Below are 22,631 nucleotides of genomic sequence, written 5' to 3'. Positions count from 1 at the left end.
ATTCATTAAAATTCTGTGACAGTAGAGGTAATGAAAATTTCGAGAAATAACTAGTACTATGAATATCAAGAATAAAATTCATATTGTCAACGCTCTGACAATATTTTACACATCCTTAGGCTTACCATAGTGGTTTTTGTCGAATTTTTTAAACTATGACAATAAATATATTTCTTCTATTTTTGTATATATACCCTGTAAATCTTCATCGTTACAAGCTTGTGATTAACTTGTGGAATACATAATGATTTTGATTTATCATAAGGAAGCAGTGAATAAATTTTTTTGTGACATGAGACAGAATTATCAAAGCGTAAATTTTAAGCCTATATCTTTTATGTTCAATGTGCAACTGGTTTTACGTATCTTAGCCAGTCTTCTCCGTTTTATCACAAAAAAACTCTACTATGAAGAAACTTAGCTATTAACTAGTTTGTTGGCTATAATTGATTTTGAAAACACAAGATACGGCTTTTTTACTTCTGTTGTCTCATATTCTCGTCATTTCTAGTCCGGAAACAAAATTTATACGACTCAAACTGAAGCTTACCTACGTAGAAATTTATGCAATTTTAATGTTTTTCTGACAAGGTAAATAAACTTTGAAAATGGGGGACTAGACAATACACTATAGTCAGTAGTGATGTTTCGACTTGTTGTCCTGATGTTGTTCTTACCTCACCTGTAGACTGTTGCTGTCTATAGTCTATAGGGTTACTTAGCTATATGATCGCTGTTACGTGGAACAGAATGTTTGTACTCTCCTAGCAGCGAAACTCGTTTCATATTTATTCAGAAAAAGTATTGACCAAAATCAAACTTAAACAACGCAAAAAGTTTAGGTTTTACACTACATTTGTTGCTGTCAGCACCTTTTTTCTGTCGACACTATGTTTAAAGAAATAATCATCGACATCATGCATCTTGACCGCGGGGTCATATAAATAGACCATTATTGACTACAGTAACAACTACTAAGCAGTCATTGCATGAGGTTGAACATAATATGAAGAATTAGTCAGACCGAAGTCAACGTTATCTGCCGAAGCGTACCTTAGGCGGAATAACATTGAGCTGGTATTTCATGCCTAAAACGAATAAATATATCCTGCCTAAAACGAATAAATATATCATGCCTAAAACGAATAAATATATCATGCCTAAAACAAATAAGAATGATTGTCTTAATTTTCACTGAAGTATTAAGAAACTATATCATTATAAAACATTTTTCAAACCTTCGCTAATTTGTTTTTGTCAGACGGTTTATTCAAGTTCGTCTCGTTTAAATATGTTGTAAATGTGTTCAAAGTCAGCCTCGCCGTTTTTTTAGTGTTTTTCGCATCCTTTTCCTTTAAAAGCTTTCACATCGTTTTTAGAAACTGTGGAAAACATCGCTGTTGTTAAATTTCTTTTCAAAACCGGCTTTCATGAGCTTCTTCGGGCCGCTAAAAAAGCAATATCAACCAAAATTTTAACCAGTTGAAGAGTTCTTGCCAAGGAAATGCCAAAAGTTGTCTTTTTGTAGCTGATTTACACACGCAGGTGGAAATCTCATGTTATCAAAGGAGCGGTGTTTCTTTTAGTTGAACTAAATAAAAAAATCAACATTTGAATGTTAGAATCTTCTATGATCTTCTAAAAATCTTCATGGTTTTCTTACGCACATTTTCAATCTAACCCATGCACTGATTTTAATCACGTGGAAATTTCTTGCAAAAAACTGCAGCACGTAATGTGAAAAGTAAAACAGTATGAAAAATATTTCATACAGCTCTTCTATGTTATATCATATATCATTTGAATCTTTGTTTGATTTAAAGGACACGAGTAACAACTACTTGAGTACCTTCTCTGTGAATATTCACCGGACCTTTTGCCACTTCTGACTCAAAACTTTTTTCCAACACTCATTCTATCGAACAAAGAGAAGACAGTATCAACAAATAGAGTAAATAAGAAATCAACCATAATGCAAAAATAAGATGATGTGTCATAACATATGGGGTGTGCTGTAAGACAATTACAGAAAAACAGACATCCTTTTATTGATGTACATTTCCATCACACGATTGATGTGATTATACAGCGGTTCTTGACAAAGCATGCAAGAAGCTACGAATATAACATGTATGTTTATCGATTGTGTAAATGTTTTCTTTTAATAGTGCACTCTTTACAAGGCACGTGTCAAATTGTCAACTTTTTTAAGGGATGCGCACTCCTAGTTGTTTGGTGAAACATATTGTTACTTTGCATTATATTATTAAGTGCAGAAATACGTACTTTGTGCTAGGTATTTTATTTCACTGGTCATCTGGTCGCAGACTGAGGACATTGATGTATTTGCTGTTCAGTATTATGATCTAAAATATCGAGGAAAGATATAAATTCATTTGAGATTGTTCAATATGATGACTTAAACAATGAGAGACATTTTGGATTCAGTTAAATCATTCAAGACTCCAACTTAATTGATATAATAGATCATAATGATTTTTTTATGAATCAGCTTAAAACGTCAGCTTAGTAAATACGAGAAACATCTTTAAAATAATGATACTTCAAAAATGGTCAATGGGTTTTTTAGAATACGCATGTAAATTTTGAAACAGTACACAAAAAATGTAAATAATCATAGCAGAAACTTTTTCTTTTGAAATTTTTATTACTTTAAGTAGAAGAAAACCTACCAAGAATTTCTTCAAAAGATGATTCACTCTTTAATTGTGCCTACCAGCAAAATTTTTAAAACTGTTTTTGAAACTAGGTGTGATTTCTAACGTATTGGTGAAAAGTTTTCACATCCTCTTGTTATGGAGGTTTTAAGTTGCCTTTCAATGGACAGGATCCAGCAAAATTCTGAGGTAATCCAATGTAGTTAGTGTACATATTTAGTATTGACAAGTACTTTGCATGATGTCACGAAAGTATATTGTTCCAGAACTTTCGGACGATGGACAAGGTGCATAAAAGAGGGCATTTTTACCAACTTCAAACCACCATAAAAATGGAACGATTTGAACAATCTAACAAGTTTTTTAACTAATATGTTAGATGTCACACTTAAATTTGATATCGCGAATAAAACGTTTTGCTGAGAGGAACACTTTATATTTGACAGACAAAAAACTTATATATGCAGTTCCAAAAAAATCTAATGGCAGTTTGAACAGCTGAGTATTTAAGGAAAAAATGAAATAAAATATCAAATTTTACTCGACACTTTTCCAGATCAACAATAGCTACACATAATATGTATGTTAGCGTTTCTTTCTAATTTAGACATAATTCAGCCTGATGGGTAAAACTTGCGCTATGGCTCCGAGAAAGGTACGTCCATGACGAATTGTTATCCATTATAATGCACTCCATTGATTTAAGTTCTTCATATTTATAGATCAGATCTCCCATGACAACAATTGTATCCCATTTTAAAACAGCACAACATAAGGATCACTTTTCCAAAATGATGGTAAGACTGTGATCTTAGCTGTCCTTCTGTCATACATGAAAACACTTTTATGTTTCTATTTCCTCTTTCGACCTCCAAGAATAACCACTTTATCTTATCATCGAACGGGTGCCATTCTAGTCAATGGATGACGTAATGGAGGCATCTTTCTCATGGGCAATTTCTTTACTTTAACAAATCTGGACAGTTGTCTTTATTTCATTGAACTTACTGTTGGTTTCGAAACTAATCTTTGCAGCAATATTAAACGGAAAGAAGAAAAATACAAACATTTAATAAACGAGCAGAGTCATCGTTTCAGACATGTTAAACTAATCAATCGCTTTAAAAATACATTATAGGTGTCTTTGCCAATGAGTGCTCTAGTTTCTTAAATATGTTCGATAAAATTGGCATGGAGAAGAAATATCAAAAATACTGCAAAAGAATTATCTCTCTATAATCTCAGCATGTTCAGATTTTAGTAGTTAAAGTCATTATTCCTTATCTTCATTACGTCATTAGTAATTACTTTTTGGTTGTGATTCAACTAAGATTTGTTTTTGATTTCTTTTCAAGTATCGCAAAATTTTCTTTGCAAAATGTCCAACAATAAGCACCAAAACGAATTGAGGTCCACTCTTACTAAGCTGGTGGTTGATAGTGACACTTGAGAATGTAACCTAATAACAAAATTGCTCTCAATACTCGATGCGCTTTTCGTAAACTATGGCATTTCACCATCGAAACCCTTTTAAAAACCTGGATATCCGATCCCACTGTCCACCAATACACACGCAAATAGTTAGAAATACCAATATCAAGAACCCTAGGTAACGTCTATCTGAGCTATTCCAAATTTGGTCTTAACGTCATTCAACCATCCACTATATTCAGTCAATGGCAATGCACTATTCTAAACACTTTAAAAACAATACATTAAAAACATCCGGCATTTTTGTAATTCAACAAATAATCATACTAATATTCAACATGATCAATATAAAACAGCGAAGGAAGTTTTATGGTACTTTCAAAATCAACAAGTAGACAAACTTCGAAATAAACTACAGTGTCAAGGTCCAGCATCTCAAAATTTCTTTACGTGAAACAAATACAACGTGGTCGTGAAAACGAACTAAATAAAGCATTTGCGATAAAATACTAGAAAGATTCTGCAAATGTTAGGAGTGTAAAACCTGAAGCTCACTTGTACGTGATTATTTTAATTGGTTTCTTATTTTAGGCTGTGAGCAATTTTGCAAAGACTTTTTTAGACTGCAATAAACCATCAATCAATCATTGATCAATCAACCATCAATCAAACTGAGAACAAGGTTCATGAAATAATCACTTTTTCTTCAAATGCTTTTCAAACTACACTTATATTACACAAACGTCGTTCATTTATAAATATTCACCATACTCAAAACGAATGTGAAAAAATTTTTCATTATTATAGTCGTGGGAAGCATCTTTGACTATATTTTGTATAGGTACTTTCATTGACAGCCTTTACACATGTACATGCGTACTTTCCATGCCGATGTCAACAGGATTATTCTCTCTTAAAAAAATACGCTTTACGCAATAAAGACTCAAAGCAACGAGCAAATAAAACACGAAGACACCTGCCAAGACAACACCAACGACAGCTGCTTGGTGGCAGTGGAGAGGAGAGACCTTGCTGAATGAAGCGCGTCAGGGAGTACCATTTCCCATTTACTGTCCGGCAGGCTTGCTGACTTGAGAGATGAGCGAATAGCTTTCCACAATATACCGTTATAGCGTTCTACTTGGCCATTGCCTATCAAGTGGTAGGGTGTGGTTCGACTCGTGACATAATTGATGAGAGTACGGTGTTTGTTTGGGGCTTTATCGCCGCATTCTTGAATGAAGTTGTTGAACGTTCGGAGCCAATGTTTCCACTCTTTCGCGGCTGACGGCGAATTTGGGTCCAAGTCGAGACGTTGCGGTTTCAATATCGTTTCCATATTGAAGAATTTAAATAAAGTTAAATAAATTGTTGTAATTTACCATTCTCTGGCTTTATTTAACTTTAAAACACAACTTAAAACACTACAAAACAATAATATGGCGGATTATATATAAGAATGAGTACCGCTGGTCTGAAGTACTGCAGATAGTGGCACAAGGAGACCAATACCAATAAAACAATAATACAACACGATGTTTCAGCGCTCACGTCTATCTGTTTGACTTCTGAAAATTCCCCATAGTCACAAAGTATGTATTAATACAAGACGCAAAATAAAACTGCTAATTTTCGACTTTAGGATGTTGTTTTGAAAGATGACTTGTTTTCCGGACTTTATTTGTTGCTTTGCTTTTTTAAATTGTCGGCTGGAAATGGTTTTTGGTTTCTGGTGTACTTGTGTACATATCCTGACAAAACGGTTTCCTTGGTAACTCTAGATATCGAGAATTGACAGTTCAGCAAGCTGACAGTGAATAGTATTTATATCATAATATTCGTGCCTCAAAAGATATACAGACAACCTTTTTTATCAAGTGAGGAAAAAGTTCCACCATCTGGCATCTTCGTGGAAGTAGCTGAAAAGGAAAGAGCTCAACTTATGTCAATTTGATTGGGCAGAATGTATAATTTACTTGCTTTCACATGGACGGATACAATCACCAAAGTCTGTTGCTCTGGGTCTCACTTTAAAATCCTAAACTGGCTCAACAACAATATGTAATCTATTGCACAAATTTGGACACTGTGCATCCTATATTACTGTAGTTCGAAATAAAACTGGCTCAGCAATACAAAGAATGGAAACAAAGAAACCCGTCCCAAGGTTTTTGACGAGGGATATTTACTTTTGCAGTTTGGCAAAATATTGAAAAGGAAAAAGAAACTGTGTCTATAGAAGAGGTACAACTCATCACACTAACGTCATATTAGTGCTAACCTTAAGTCATAATTCCAACATCAATCAACTACTCCTAAAATAAATAGTTTGCAAAGAATGTTTCAAAAAGAGCCCATTCATATTTATCATTCGGAACTTAAACGTCGCTAACGTTCCCGGATTTACCACCTGAGATATTTGTTGGTACATCTACCATTAAAGTGTTTATGGAACGAATTTTTCTCCCCTCTTTTTTCCGATTTGATGAAAATCCACAGTTTTTGAAGCAATTTGATACATGAATAAGTATTTTCTGTTGAGTAGAAGTTAGTTAAGTTTACCGCTGAATACGGACCTAATGTATGAACTTTTCAAGTGGCCATGATAATAAGTTATGACGTCATAAGTGAAACACGTTTTGTTTACGAACTATAGATTTATATGGTCGACGACACATTTCTCTTCGTTTTCTTGCTTGAAAAAGACTCCTGCTTAGCTAGTTTTTATAATATGCTAATGTCAATATTTTAGAAACATGCAGATGACTGGAAATATAACCTTTTATAGATATTTTATTGGAAACTTTCTCTGTTCTGTAAATCTAGATTTGAAATATAAATGATAACTCTGTAACAATGCGACTTATTTCGGTGTTTTTTTCTGTTAGTCTCACGATTCTTAAGTAAATCGCTTAAAGAAAAAATTACAGGAAAATCGCATTGAACTCGACAATATTTGATGGGGTTGGATCACATGCTTTACGTCCGAATTAACATACATAAAAAAAGAATAAGAATTCCCATAATACAATGTGAGCAGTTGTAAAGTATATATAGCCATTATTAAAAGGTAAGAGTATTGCTCCGTGATAAATAGGTCCGGCTCTTAAAGTTATTATTTGGCTCGAATATTCATCAGATGTAAAAGTTATCTAATAGCTGTAGGGAACATAAGAATCATTCCATAAGTTATGTTTATACAATAATATATAGAAAATTCGGGCGAGTTTTAACTTGTCATTGAATGCCTTTCTATTTATCTTACTCATCATACAATGGGGAAACGTTGTAACGTTCAGGATGATATATGTACATAGCGTAGAAGCGAAAAGATTTTTAATGAAACGTTAGAGACAATAAAATAGTTTTGCTTCGGATAGCTCTCTATTTACTGGCTATAAATAAAAGAGCTAAAGAACTCCCACCTTTTTTTTTCCACGAAAACATGTGTGTAAAAGGACAGTGGACTATGCAATGACAAGCACAGCACCCTTTGCATCATTAGCTTGCGATCAGGAAACAGAGCAAACTATGAACAGAGACACTAAATCTACTGAAGGTCTCCGGGGCATTTCGCTAAACTGCGGTTGTATTTCTTTGGGTGTAGAAACAACCCCAATTTTGACAATAAGTGAACAGTAGTCGTAACATTACAAGCACAATTAGTATAGGCATTGCCCTGCAAATAGAAATCATCAGTATAACCGGAGAATCATGTCCTTTTTTCCAGGATGTTGTGTGGACTGGTTCAAATAGTTTTGTGATTTTCCTAAGAACACTAAAATGACCATTATATCAATAAAACAACGCACTTACAGCAGAAATTTGCAATTTTTTACCAACAGGTATCATTGGCAAGGAGTGACAGGCGTCTCTTAAATTCATCAAGGCTACGCAACAATTAAGTGTCACTAGTTTAATGATAGATCACAGCGTGATCACCATTTTGTAATGGTGATCTGCAACAAAAGTAAAAACAGATGTTTCAGGTTAAGAATCATACGAAAAAGGCCATCTTTTAGATCTCACAAAGATTGGTGTGATAAACTTAAACAATACATGGTATGAGGGAACAATATAGCAACAATCGTAGCAAGAACTTGAGATATTTAAACTTCAGTCACTTCCTTCACTGATGCTTTAAATTGGCATTGACCAATTTGACCAAAAACTGTAGGGAGGGTGTCCCTGAAACAACTCAAGTTCAAAACTTTTGACAATACTCAAAATTTCAGGATCAGAAGTAAGTTTGATTCATTCATGCACAAATTGGAAGAATTTCCATGCTTGGAAATAACTAAGTCGATTGTTTACGTCAATTATCAGATTATAGATATAATGCCCAAGAAAGCTCACCATGGAATTTACTTAAGTTCCTGGTTCCCCTGGTGGTGCTATTGACCATGAGATGGTAGCCTTGGAAACTATGGTTCGTTGCATCGCTATGGTCTCCTGCATAAAAATATCGCAGTGGAGGCACACTGTCATTTCGCCAAGAATACTTGGTACACATGCATATGTTCTCTCCGAGCACATGTGCCTCAGCTCTAGTTGGCTCATTGACTAATTTTCTTCAAAGTCTTTATATTGTTGAATTAAGCTTGAAAGTCATCATTAAACAAGTTGATAGTGATCGGTAATTTTTCTGAACAAAGGGACACAAAAGCCCTTTTAAAAACTGGCTACATAACCTCTCTACGATGTTAAGACAACTTGGCAAAAGCATTAAGAGGCATGTCTTGTTGAACTGGATGATATCAGGGGGGATGGTCCATTTGAGTGGCATTATTTCTTGCCACTAAAAGCATGTTTGTGGTACAAATTATAGAACATCCTGCTTTTTCTGAATATTCGCTGTGTGAAAGTTACTTCATTGGACAAATTTGGCAAGGTTAGACAAAAGTGTACAAGAGGTACAATACGACCTGAAAAAGTATCAGGACGTTGAATTGAACCAATCTTGCCTAGCAATTTCTTATCAACATGTTTTAAGCTCTACGTTTGCATAACATCGTAACTAAATCGTTTTTAACTGCAGTGCACAGTAAGCTCAGCAACCAGATTTGACTAAAAGGTAGCTACATCATCTGAAAATCTATATACTATGTGACGATTCACAGCTCTACTCTATGCTTGGTAAGCAGTATCAGCTTTAGATGGAAAAATAGCTTTATCCTCTAAGGCTTCGAGCTCATTCGCTAGAGAGCGCCTCTTGTTTACAATAGTCATGTGTTGCCGCAAACGTATTATTTTTGCGGTATTAGTTTCAATTTTTGTAACCCGTGAGTTCAACCTCCACACATCAGACTGCGTCATTTTTTAGAAAATAAGAGATTCATCACTTAAGGTATTACGTGTGACGCACCATCAGGCAGACTATTGGACAATTCATCCTGATCGCCGTCCACAATGCCGCTGGCTTGAATCTAAAATCACTCAAAATTTTCCGTCAGACAAGAATATTTTTGCCGTTTAGAAGATTTTTTCCCCACTAAAGTGTCTCTGGTGGGAAGTGCATTCTTTTTTATTTTCATTTCACAGGGGAAATTTTTGCATTGCCAATTTTTAAGCAACCGATGTAGAGTTAAGCCGGCGTGCAATGGTACAAGAAGGCGCGAGCTACGTGAAGCGACTTTGTCACTATGTCAACAATGACGGAATAGACAAGCAATGTAAGCAACAGAACAATTACAGCTTTTCTACAGAAAAATTACAGCTTTTCTACAGTGCAATTACAGCTTTTCAACAGAACAATTACAGCTTTTCCACAGAACAATTACAGCTTTTTTACAGAACAATTACAGCTTTTCTACAGTGCAATTACAGCTTTTCCACAGAACAATTACAGCTTTTCTACAGAAAAATTACAGCTTTTCTACAGTGCAATTACAGCTTTTCTACAGTGCAATTACTGATTTTCCACAGAACAATTACAGCTTTTCAACAGAACAATTACAGCTTTTCCACAGAACAATTACAGCTTTTCTACAGAACAATTACAGCTTTTCTACAGAAAAATTACAGCTTTTCCACAGTGCAATTACAGCTTTTCAACAGAACAATTACAGCTTTTCTAAAGTGCAATTACAGCTTTTTTACAGTGCAATTACACATTTTCACAGTACAATTACAGTTAAACTGCATTGCAATAAAGCAATCACAGTGCAGAAATATCTCAAGGTATATTATTAGATATGTCAATTAGTCATACATTCAGACATTATAGACTACGTTGCAGTCAGATTATACATGTGCGCTCAAAAGTAATCGAACACTTAGTATTTCGAAAACATTTTGCCTTGGGATTTGAACTGATCACAACAACTATTTGTAGTATAGAAAAGTTGACGTGACACTTTTCCGTCGTATTCATTGGAATACGCTCTACAACACCATTTATGAGCTATTTACGATAGCCGTGTGCATTTATGCAAATTACTAAGTTGTAAATAGCATGACATACAACAACCCTTTTCAGATGTAATGAGTACCTGCTACTTGGTATGCCGTCCTGTAGCATGAACGACTTCAATACGATCGGGAATCGACTTCAAAGAATTTAATAATCAGTAACAGTGGGATAGTTGTAGCAAATGCGTTCAGTTTTCTTTAACAAATCATAAGCGTAAAGCGCAAAGATATGTTTAAAGTGCTTGTTCAACTGTCCACCAAACATTCTGTAAATTATCGAAATTGGGTGTATGGGATTGCATCCCTATTCGGCAAAAGGACTATCGATTTTGCAGACCATAAACCCCAATAATATTTCTTTCAAACAAAACCAGGTAACCGAGATTTATCAGCGCACAAACGTATCACTTAATATTCTGTACTAAAATACGTTGCTGTTGCCATTCTACAACTTTCAGCAGGCAGTATGAATTCGTAAAGAGCTGGGTGTCCAATAACTTACTGAGCGCTCCTGTAAGTCTATCAAGGTTACAAAAAACTGTACTACTTATAGATACATATGTTCAATTTCAATGTCATGCAATACTTCATTATATATAGACGTTCTATTTCCATCTTATGCAATACTATACTGACAGTCACAGGTACTATTTTTTTTAAATAATAAAATAGAGACTTTGTCGTGGTAACAAATTTAAGAATTGCTTTAAGAACAGCAAATACCATGGTGAATGGTCAAATACTTACGTAATAATTCTTAAAAAACTGTTTACGACATAGCATTCGAACACGAGAAGAAGAACACTAAACTAGCAATTCTAAAAGAACTGCTTTTTAGAATTGAAAATATTACTGAGAGTTTGTTTATTGCCGGCAAAGTTGTCTTTATATTTTCAAAAAAAACTGTTCAAACCCACCCAAAAAGAGTTTCTGCCTGTGCTTATGTGAAGCAATGTAGCTTACGAGTGCAAATGTGAATGTGAAGCTCGCTGTGTGGAAAGAACTTCTCAAAGGCTGAATGATAGAGCTAAGCAACATGCATGTACCAGCTTCTATCAGAAATGAAACAGTTCTTTTAAGACTACAACCAAAACGTGATTGTAAGAGTGACAATTTAGCGTTATGCGAATCAGCAATCGGAAAACATCTTTTGAGCAGCACTCACAGTGCAAATTCATATTCTGATCATGATTTTAGAGTTGCTAAAAATGTCGCTCGTTATTTCAATTACGCGTCATGACGACTGTATTAATTAAGTTGACTAACCCCGTCCTCTGCAGACAAAAGGATTATGTTTTCAATTTATCTCTGTTATAAGAGTCATCTCTCACTTTGGAGACGACGTTGACTTTTGGTCATATTATAAATATCGCATAATTTCAAAGCTCTCGTTTAGCAGACGTTGACATCTCATGAGTAGTCTGCCAAAATGCATAGTGTCTTTTATCTTTAAAAACATTTCTTTTTAGAATTGTTGGATTAGTGTTCTGGTTTTACACAGTTCGTTTAAGAACTATTACGTTAGTATTTGACCATTCAACATGGTATTTGCTCTATTTAAAGCAATAATACTTTTCTATGTAACAAAAAAATCTGTTGTGTAAATAAATGCTCGACTATATATGAAGTATCACTCATCTTTTATTTCATTTTTTATAACGCTATATAGATTAGTACAGGTTAACGTAACCCATCCGTTAGTTACGCATTATCTGGTCTATATCCTATTTTATACTTTCATCTTTTTACTTATATGTCTATTCAATTTGCTTGGCTTCATGCATGTCATTTGCAATGCTTTGATCACACCACTATCTGTAAATGTTTCTTTCTTATGTTACATAATGGTACATGGATGTTTCATTTCAAAGTTATATAATGTTCTACTATCCATAGATGTTCAATTTCTATGTTACTTAATGGTCTATTATCAACAGAAGTTCAATTTCCAAATCACACAATGCTCTACATTTTGAAAGATTTGATTTATATTTTTGACATAGCCCGAATCTTTACATGACATTAAACAACACAATTAAGTGGCGTAGTTTCCAACACGAATAGTATAAAATCATAAATTGCGTTTGTTTACAACAAATTAAGAACATTTTCAGCAAGAACATACTGAAGTAATCAGATCATTCGACATGACTTGTCGAGCAATTTTATCAAAGCCATCAGCAATCATTAAGATATATTTACCAAGGCAAAATGCACTTTAAACACTTAAATACGATCATTACTTTTGTATGGAAGGAAAGCTTGCCAATAAAAAACACCCCTACGCTTGCAGACTATCAACACGTACAAAAAGGCAGAATCTTTTGTAAAATCTTAGTGAAAAGTAATGGTACCTTGAAAACCAGCTTTATTTAAAATTGGTAAAACAGATTTATCAATGACGTCCATTTTGCTTGATTTCCTTATGAGATGATGCACAGCACGCCATGTAAGTGACTTTCTAAAGAAGTGAAATGGAACGTTTTGTTCAAATTGGGATGGTCATACGCTATATTAAAAATGCAACATATTTATTGGTGCATGTTGCAGTAAAGTTACGGCTAATCCAAGCAGCCAACCCAATGATAGGATCTTTCCAAAGGGCAGCTAAATAACTAAAGCCTAGTTCAACCGTCGAACTTTATATGAATCAAACGCATTTAAAACAAAAGATAATAAGGAAGTTCATCCCATTTTCTTTTGTCTTTAATGCGTTCGGTGTATTTAAAGTTCGACGTTTGAAACAGGCCCAAGTTTCTTCGAAACATAACTATAAAAAACCCCGTTTCAAAACATGAATATATCTACAAAAATCTGGGTCAAAGTATACCTAGCTTGCAGACCAAGAGCTATTATTCCAGAGACCACAGCCGCTGCACCAGATGTTTGACCAAAAGATGAAGAGCATGCTTGGTCATTTGAAGCGGATGCAGTTTCCTTAGAATAAGAAGCTTATAGTGCACACATTTATAACACATATCCATGCATAACCAATCAGAAGCCGTAAAAATTGGAAAATGAAAAAAGGACATAGCTTGAGTAATATGCGGCACATCATTTGTGACAAGATAAAAAACCTACCAGATTATCGGCGAAAGCAGCCGTCATAACAGCACTACATGGCTCAGAACTGAGCATTGGTTTTCCGTTTTTGTCCAGAGCAGCAACACCAATTGTGTGAATATTGTTTACAAAACCATTAAAAGCACAGTTGTCGCCAAAGAAAACTCCATTTCCAGCTGAGAAAACATACAGCGATCCGCGACCATTTCGTCCCTATATGTAGGAAAAGTTAGTATGTTTATATTTTTTTACGTATGTTCAATTTTATAGATCCCATATTATACATTTACATTACACAGTTTTAAAAATTCTCCGTGCTCACCAATCAAATCAACTTTTTAGAACGTTAATTAGGGGGGTATATATTCATAAATTCAGCTCTGCCCTGCTGATTTCTTTTGTTTGCGATTTTAATTTCACGATGAATATTTACCCCAATTAGTGTTCTAGTTTCGCCTCTGATATTGACATATGTCAGATAACAAGTATACAGGAATTATTGATTGGAGGTCTTTGGCAAAGTGGTACACATCCTAATTACTTGTCTGAAGAGTAACTTAATGAGATCTTTGCTTTAAATGGGTCCTGCGTTCTCAAGAGCGTATTAGAATTTCGCCGTGGTTTATGTAAATCAGTTCGAGATACACACATTTAGCCAGCACTTAATTCGGTTTAGTGACATTCTTTGCCATCAACAACAGAAATCAAATGTGAGGAGTCTTATTCATTTGTTCCAACTCCAATTTTCAGATGAAGGTAATAAATCAAAACATCATTTATCTTCTGGAATAATTACCATATACAACTATCCATAACCTTTCATCTTAATGTAATTTGACACCTTCTAGCTAATAATGGGAATAACTAACAGCCAGCTGGTAGCTACATGTCATTCTGTCTGCCCTGGTAGAAATCTTAAGGAAGATCATGTAAGATCTTATCAGATCCTAAGGTAAGATCTTATGAAAGATCCTAATAGGATCCTGCATAGAATTATACGTATAAGATCTTACTAAGATCCTTATAAGATCTTAGTTGAGATTTCTACCAGGATGACGATTTTGTGGAAATAAAACCGAAATATTGCAATTCTCAATTTATCTTGTTTATAACACAACGTATTTCTTCTGATTGTGTTTAATCTTATACTTTGTCAAATGGTCGTCGAGGTAAAAGATGGTTGAGATAAAGTGGCACTCGTCTATTCATCAAATAGTTACAGAACGACAAAACCTTGGCACAAGTGCAATTTAGCGGGCACCTTGTGTCGTACTCAGCAAAAATAACGCTGGCTCACAAAATGAAAAAAGTGGTAAATTCAAAGCTAGATAAGTTTATGACTGAGATTTATCTCAAAAGTTAAAAACCCTAAATTAACCCTAACGCCATCTCCAGCTCTCAAGCTAACATTTTATTACGTTGTTTTTACTTTTTCACTCAATTACATCATTTCATTTTAAGCTAGTAAAGAGTGAAATGGAATGTTTTGTTGTACAGTCGTGTAGATGTCAGTGTTTTTTTATTTTTAATACTCCGCCTGGCCACCATTTACAGTCATACATGGCCACAGTGTTCATGTTCAACGCAAAATGGCTACCATTGTCCGCTAAACTGCACTCAAGCCAAACCCTGTACGTAAATGTTACCTTTATTACGCCATTTAAGAAAGCACGCCGTGTTAAAGGCCCTGGGCCCTGCACTTTAAAGCCTACGTCAGGTGGACCCCAACTGCAGGAAAAAACATCAATTCCGTGACCATCAAACGGAAACATTGCTCGAGCAAGAACCGAGTCTTCAGGAATACCAGACGATGTTAACTGAATTCCTTGAAAACAAAAATGAAACATTTTGTAAACAAACGACCTGCTACGTACGTTGGCCAGCCAGAAAATAAAAAAAATTATCACGTGACTCTTACAAAAATTCATACAGGTGTGATACGTTTAATTTGTAGAGGCATTTTACCGGCAATCTTGGCTTTGTAAGCGATACCAACACCACAGATACCATTGTTGGCAGCTCCAGCGATAACATCAGCACAGTTTGTACCATGTCTATAAAAACATCACAACGGTTATAACAATGTTTAGTAACCAAAACACAGTTAGTACCATGTCTACAACACTACCACAGTTTTAACCATGCCAGTCTATAACACCAGAAAAACTAGTACCATGTCTATAATAACACCAGTAGAGTTATAACCAGTTACGTACCCAGACGGCAAGTCTTAGTTCTGCAATGAAAATTTTAGGAAGTTATCGTTGTTTATTTTTATTGAAATCTATTGTTCTTACAATGAGTGAAAAGAATAAAATTTGCATAGCAGGACCAAACTGGCAAGCTTGCTACGTCTCTGGTTATAACCAGTCTACAACAGCAACAGCACATTTAGTACCATATCTATAATAATTCTATAGTATCAACACTGCCATATCTATAATAATTCTATAGTATCAACACTGCCATATCTATAAAAATTCTATAGTATCAACACTGCCATATCTATAATACTTCTATAGTAGCAACACTGCCATATCTATAATAATTCTATAGTATCAACACTGCCATATCTATAATAATTCTATAGTATCAACACTGCCATATCTATAATACTTCTATAGTAGCAACACTGCCATATCTATAATAATTCTATAGTATCAACACTGCCATATCTATAATAATTCTATAGTATCAACACTGCCATATCTATAATAATTCTATAGTGTCAGCACAGTCATATCTATAATACTTCTATAGTATCAACACTGCCATATCTATAATACTTCTATAGTATCAACACTGCCATATCTATAATAATTCTATAGTATCAACACTGCCATATCTATAATAATTCTATAGTATCAACACTGCCATATCTATAATAATTCTATAGTATCAGCACTGCCATATCTATAATAATTCTATAGTATCAACACTGCCATATCTATAATAATTCTATAGTATCAACACTGCCATATTTATAATTCTATTGTGTCAGCACAGACATATCTATAATAATTCTATAATGTCAGCACAGTCATATCTATAATACTTCTATAGTATCAACACTGCCATATCTATAATAATTCTATAGTATCAACACTGCCATATCTATAATAATTCTATAGTATCAACACTGCCATATTTATAATAATTCTATAGTGTCAGCACAGTCATATTTATAATAATTCTATAGTATCAACACTGTCATATCTATAATAATTCCATAGTATCAACACTGCCATATTTATAATAATTCTATAGTATCAGCACTGCCATATTTATAATAATTCTATAGTATGAACACTGCCATATCTATAATAATTCTATAGTACCAACACTGCCATATCTATAATAATTCTATAGTATCAGCACTGCCATATCTATAATAATTCTATAGTATCAACACTGCCATATCTATAATAATTCTATAGTATCAACACTGCCATATCTATAATAATTCTATAGTATCAACACTGCCATATCTATAATACTTCTATAGTAGCAACACTGCCATATCTATAATAATTCTATAGTATCAACACTGCCATATCTATAATAATTCTATAGTATCAACACTGCCATATCTATAATAATTCTATAGTGTCAGCACAGTCATATCTATAATACTTCTATAGTATCAACACTGCCATATCTATAATACTTCTATAGTATCAACACTGCCATATCTATAATAATTCTATAGTATCAACACTGCCATATCTATAATAATTCTATAGTATCAACACTGCCATATCTATAATAATTCTATAGTATCAGCACTGCCATATCTATAATAATTCTATAGTATCAACACTGCCATATCTATAATAATTCTATAGTATCAACACTGCCATATTTATAATTCTATTGTGTCAGCACAGACATATCTATAATAATTCTATAGTGTCAGCACAGTCATATCTATAATACTTCTATAGTATCAACACTGCCATATCTATAATAATTCTATAGTATCAACACTGCCATATCTATAATAATTCTATAGTATCAACACTGCCATATTTATAATAATTCTATAGTGTCAGCACAGTCATATTTATAATAATTCTATAGTATCAACACTGTCATATCTATAATAATTCCATAGTATCAACACTGCCATATTTATAATAATTCTATAGTATCAGCACTGCCATATTTATAATAATTCTATAGTATCAACACTGCATATCTATAATAATTCTATAGTACCAACACTGCCATATCTATAATAATTCTATAGTATCAGCACTGCCATATCTATAATAATTCTATAGTATCAACACTGCCATATTTATAATAATTCTATAGTGTCAGCACAGTCATATTTATAATAATTCTATAGTATCAACACTGCATATCTATAATAATTCTATAGTACCAACACTGCCATATCTATAATAATTCTATAGTATCAGCACTGCCATATCTATAATAATTCTATAGTATCAACACTGCCATATTTATAATAATTCTATAGTGTCAGCACAGTCATATTTATAATAATTCTATAGTATCAACACTGTCATATCTATAATAATTCCATAGTATCAACACTGCCATATTTATAATAATTCTATAGTATCAGCACTGCCATATTTATAATAATTCTATAGTATCAACACTGCATATCTATAATAATTCTATAGTACCAACACTGCCATATCTATAATAATTCTATAGTATCAGCACTGCCATATCTATAATAATTCTATAGTATCAACACTGCCATATCTATAAAAATTCTATAGTATCAACACTGCCATATCTATAAAAATTCTATAGTATCAGCACTGTCATATCTATAATACTTCTATAGTATCAACACTGCCATATCTATAATAATTCTATAGTATCAACACTGCCATATCTATAAAAATTCTATAGTATCAGCACTGTTATATCTATAATAATTCTATAGTTTCAGCACTGTTATATTTATAATACTTCTATAGTATCAGCACTGCCATATTTATAATAATACCAACACAGTTCGTATAATCTCTACAGTGGCATGTTAACGGCTAGCACCCAGTCAGACTATTTGACAAAAGCAAACATGACAAACCCCATATTTTACGATGAAGCACTAACTTTGATACTGCATTTTGAACAGAGATTTTGTTGAGATGAAAAACTTAAAATACTGTCTTAAACTGAGAGAATATTTACCATGGAGAATAGTGACCACATAACATATAGTTAGATCTAAAATGAAATGGAAATGTTGCAAAACAAAAGCATGCATGTCGGTAAACAACTTACTACTTATCAGGCATCTAAGACTACACTTTCTCACTGCTTGTTTAGGCATTGCTTAGGTCCTACAAAGGTTGATGCTTGGGGTGTGCACTTTAAGGATGTTTTGCTTGATTCTCTCATTTAAATATTGGTGATATACAACAAACAACAAACAACATTTATATACCGGCCATTATTAATCCCCGCCAGGGGGGTTGACCGGTCCATGAATTTTTCTACGCCACACGTCTCTATCTCTCGCCATATCTCTCGTTATACCCATCGCCTTCATATCACTGTTCACAGCATCCATCCATCTCTTTCTCGGTCTACCTCGTTTGCGGACTCTTTCTGGTGATATAGTATGGTGATGTATGGTGATATAATTTTCTCTCTTTCTTTCACCTCTTTCTGGTGATATAGTATGGGAGATTTGCTATAGTATGCTACATTGTGAAAATTAGGCTTGCCTTTTAAATTCATAAACAGAGCTCATAAAAAATGCAGGAAAGAATTCATAGGTATCAATCTTGAAAGACAAATGTCCTATTTATACCCTTTGTTTAATGTTTGTCAATTTAAACAATTAAGGGTAAAACATAAAGGCTTTGCACAATCATGCTTTGTGAACAAAAGCTTACTCAGATGCATAAAAAATTATGTGTATGTATTATACATTTAATATGTATGAGCTATGCAAAACAGCTCACTGACAAAAAATCGCTTGTGATACATACTCATCTGTTTTGTTTGGTTCGAGATTGTTGTTTACATAGTCACGACTTAATGAGGGATCCTGTTGTGTAAGATTAAAATATTAAAAAACAGGTTTGAGTTATTTCATCGGCTAATTATGATCACAAGACATTGAATACTAGCTTAATTCTCATTCCAACTGCAACATAGAAACAAGAACAATTTGCTAAGGATAACATAGTTTAACACATTCTAACACCTTCCATATATTAATATCAAAAGATCTTCAATAAATGTCTGACACAAATGAAAAAGCCTATGAGAGGCTCTGATAGCAGTTTATAACTTACATATCGTCCTGCAAACTCCATGTGCGTATACCTTAGTCCTCCATCAACCACAGCGACAGTAACACCATCACCAGTATAGCCCTTCTCACAGACTTCCTTCACCCTATGATCAGCAACAATACCTCCACTCTATATAATAATCAAACAATTTTACAATATTACTGCAATATGCTAGTTTATCATCACTGTTGCCAATAACAATGATATCATACAAGATATTTTTGCTGTGGCCATCTTGCATCATTAAATAGTACAGTTCTCTTATTTCTTTTTTGCTTTTAGGATAAGCATCAATCTAAAGAGAAGCATTAGACAAAAGTGAAAAGGAAAAAAGTGAAAAGGAATATAAAATTTGCAAATACTTGTAAAACTGATCATTTCCAGTGAATCTCCACTCATTTCTATTTTATTTCAGGGTACAATAGGTATTTTCTCACTCAAAATTGATTCAACATTTCATGTTTCAAAAACTAAAGTAATAGAATATAGTAATAATGTAAAGTTAGGGATACGACTAGGGTCACACTTCAAAATTTGAAGTCTTACGTAGCCGGGCATGTAGCACGGCAAATTTCTTATGAAATATGAATAAGGTTCTATTAAAAAATCAGCATTATTATTGCAGAATACAACAAAAGGAATAGATGATTAAAGCCAAATTTCTTTTTCTACAACTTTCATCAATACCTCTGTTTTTTGATTCAATATTTCACTGTTGTTATCATCATAAATTCGTAGAATATTCAACGACTTTCGCTTTAAGATAATTGCTTCCTTCTTGTTCTCAGCAAAGCTATAGTAGTCAAAAGCTAGCACCGTAAAACTGACGATAATTCCACTTTGTCTGTACATTTTGTCAATTATTAATAAATAAAAACCAAAACCATACGATGGCCCAGAAAAAAACCCCAAAAACTGCTATGCATTGCACGCGTCTTAGCAACACTAATTTCGCTCGTCTGTCGCAGCGTCGCTTCCTCCTTTACATGTCACTTGTCAAAATCACAAGTCACAACCACGAGTATTTTGCATATTTCCTGTTAACAGAAATTCCACTTTAAAGGAAATTTGTCAAGGAAAGCTTTGATAAAAAAAATTGGATTTCTAAGAAAAAATGAAATCAACTAAACCTGAAAAATTTTCCAAAAATCTGATAAAAATCTAAATAATTTTTTAGAAATATTTACTACATTCCATGTTATATTTTTTACCATAAAAGTGCAAAGCAATCATTATAGGAAATATCATAATCCTTTCAAATTAATTGTCAAATCATGGGTCAAATTCATAGGGTTCTAAATTAACTGGAGCGGCTATTATATCAATCACGGCTTTAATTATCGGGTGACGCCAAAAAATGGAGGAATTGTTCTATTTCCGCCGAGATTTATCGAAGTTCACAATTGCTCCCCCTCCCCCTAAAGAAAGAGAGGGGGGAATGCACCTTAGAAATTTTATGTTTTTCTTACTGAAAGTTTTATATCATACTATCGTAAGACGTTTGGCTCAAATGTGACATAACATACTTACAGCTGAACTTCTGTTCAATGAAAAGAAAAGATGGATGAAAATACAGCGTTCTTAAAACATCAACACGAACATGGTGAATTAATAATAATCTTTTGTAATATACAGACATTTCGATGATAAATATATAAGTAAGGGTCGTCGACAAATACATTTTATCACGCATCGTGGACTTTCTCCGCAATTATCTGAATCTCTTCCCCCCCCCCTTACCCATTAAAGACCAAAGAGAAAATGTTTTAATATATGACAAAAAAAGAACTTAGTATATGTCAATAGTAATGCAGTACCCTAAATGCTAAGAGAAAGAAACCAAGGACGGCGAGACATCGATATGGAGGAGGGGGGGTATTATTCATATATGGATGTTTTACTTTACTAGTTTCTATAAAAATCAAATGTGTGTTTATTGATTTATACATATGAATGTTGGAATTTAGACCCCCCCCACCCCAAAGCATCGATGTTCCGCCGCTAGTAATGGAAACATAAATATTCGTTTTTTTGCCATTACATTCTTGTTGTGAGTACAAATATTGTGAAATATTACTGGTTTTTTCGACAATGATATTTATTAAATCAGTTTGCGTCACATTTTTCTTAGAATTGCGGATATCATAACGTCTATGCTTGTTACGATATTTATTAAATGCCCAATTTAAAGACTTACCAGATTAAAACAATAACCATGATTACAAACTGCCGCTCATCCAATCTCTCTTCGAATGATGGACTAATTATAGAGATACAACTGTAATTTTCCCCTAAATATAAATTAATTTTCAGTGTTCATGATGCTGAAATTTCCGTGTACATATGTTTGTTAGTTTTTTTTCTATCTATAAATGATTAAAAAACAACAACACAGAGTTGCATAAACTATTTGAGAAATTTGACTTGCTGACAAAAAATGTTGACTAATCTCCATTTTTAAGTAAACCGTCATTTGTTTACCAAATAAAATTACATAAAATGAAATAAAACAATTTAATTTTTTTTTTTGAAAGTTAAGATCAATTGTAGTTTCTTCAATTTCATTATGCATGATAAAAATAACCTTTTGAACAGTAAAAAATATGCTTCTATAAAAAAATTACGTCTTTTTTAAGTGAACAAAGCTATCAATAGTCGAGGCCAATCACTATGTTTCTAGTCGTTCAGAGGATCTGTATTTTTAAAACATTTTATGGTTCCGTCCTCCCCAAAAGCTAAAAACCATCATACGTGT

At 33.5% G+C, this 22,631-nt stretch overlaps 1 protein-coding gene across 1 annotated transcript; it reads right to left on the bottom strand.

Annotated features, from left to right (window-relative positions):
- Positions 1–5,922: 5,922 nt before the first annotated feature.
- Positions 5,923–20,728, bottom strand: LOC124436030 (neuroendocrine convertase 1-like). The gene is made up of 10 exons (XM_046985955.1): positions 20,564–20,728; positions 20,089–20,151; positions 19,877–20,005; positions 19,568–19,626; positions 15,549–15,637; positions 15,230–15,408; positions 13,602–13,796; positions 13,351–13,457; positions 12,875–12,981; positions 5,923–6,028 (listed from the first exon to the last, which is right to left on the bottom strand). The coding sequence occupies exons 1-10, from the start codon at positions 20,726–20,728 to the stop codon at positions 5,955–5,957; spliced, it is 1,167 nt and encodes a 388-aa protein (XP_046841911.1). The 3' UTR covers positions 5,923–5,954.
- Between the last annotated feature and the right edge of the window lie 1,903 nt (positions 20,729–22,631).

This window comes from Xenia sp. Carnegie-2017, unplaced genomic scaffold (assembly GCF_021976095.1).
Source record: "Xenia sp. Carnegie-2017 unplaced genomic scaffold, XeniaSp_v1 HiC_scaffold_16, whole genome shotgun sequence".
Taxonomy (NCBI): Eukaryota; Metazoa; Cnidaria; class Anthozoa; order Malacalcyonacea; family Xeniidae; genus Xenia; species Xenia sp. Carnegie-2017.
This window is presented reverse-complemented; position numbering and strand designations above follow the sequence as displayed.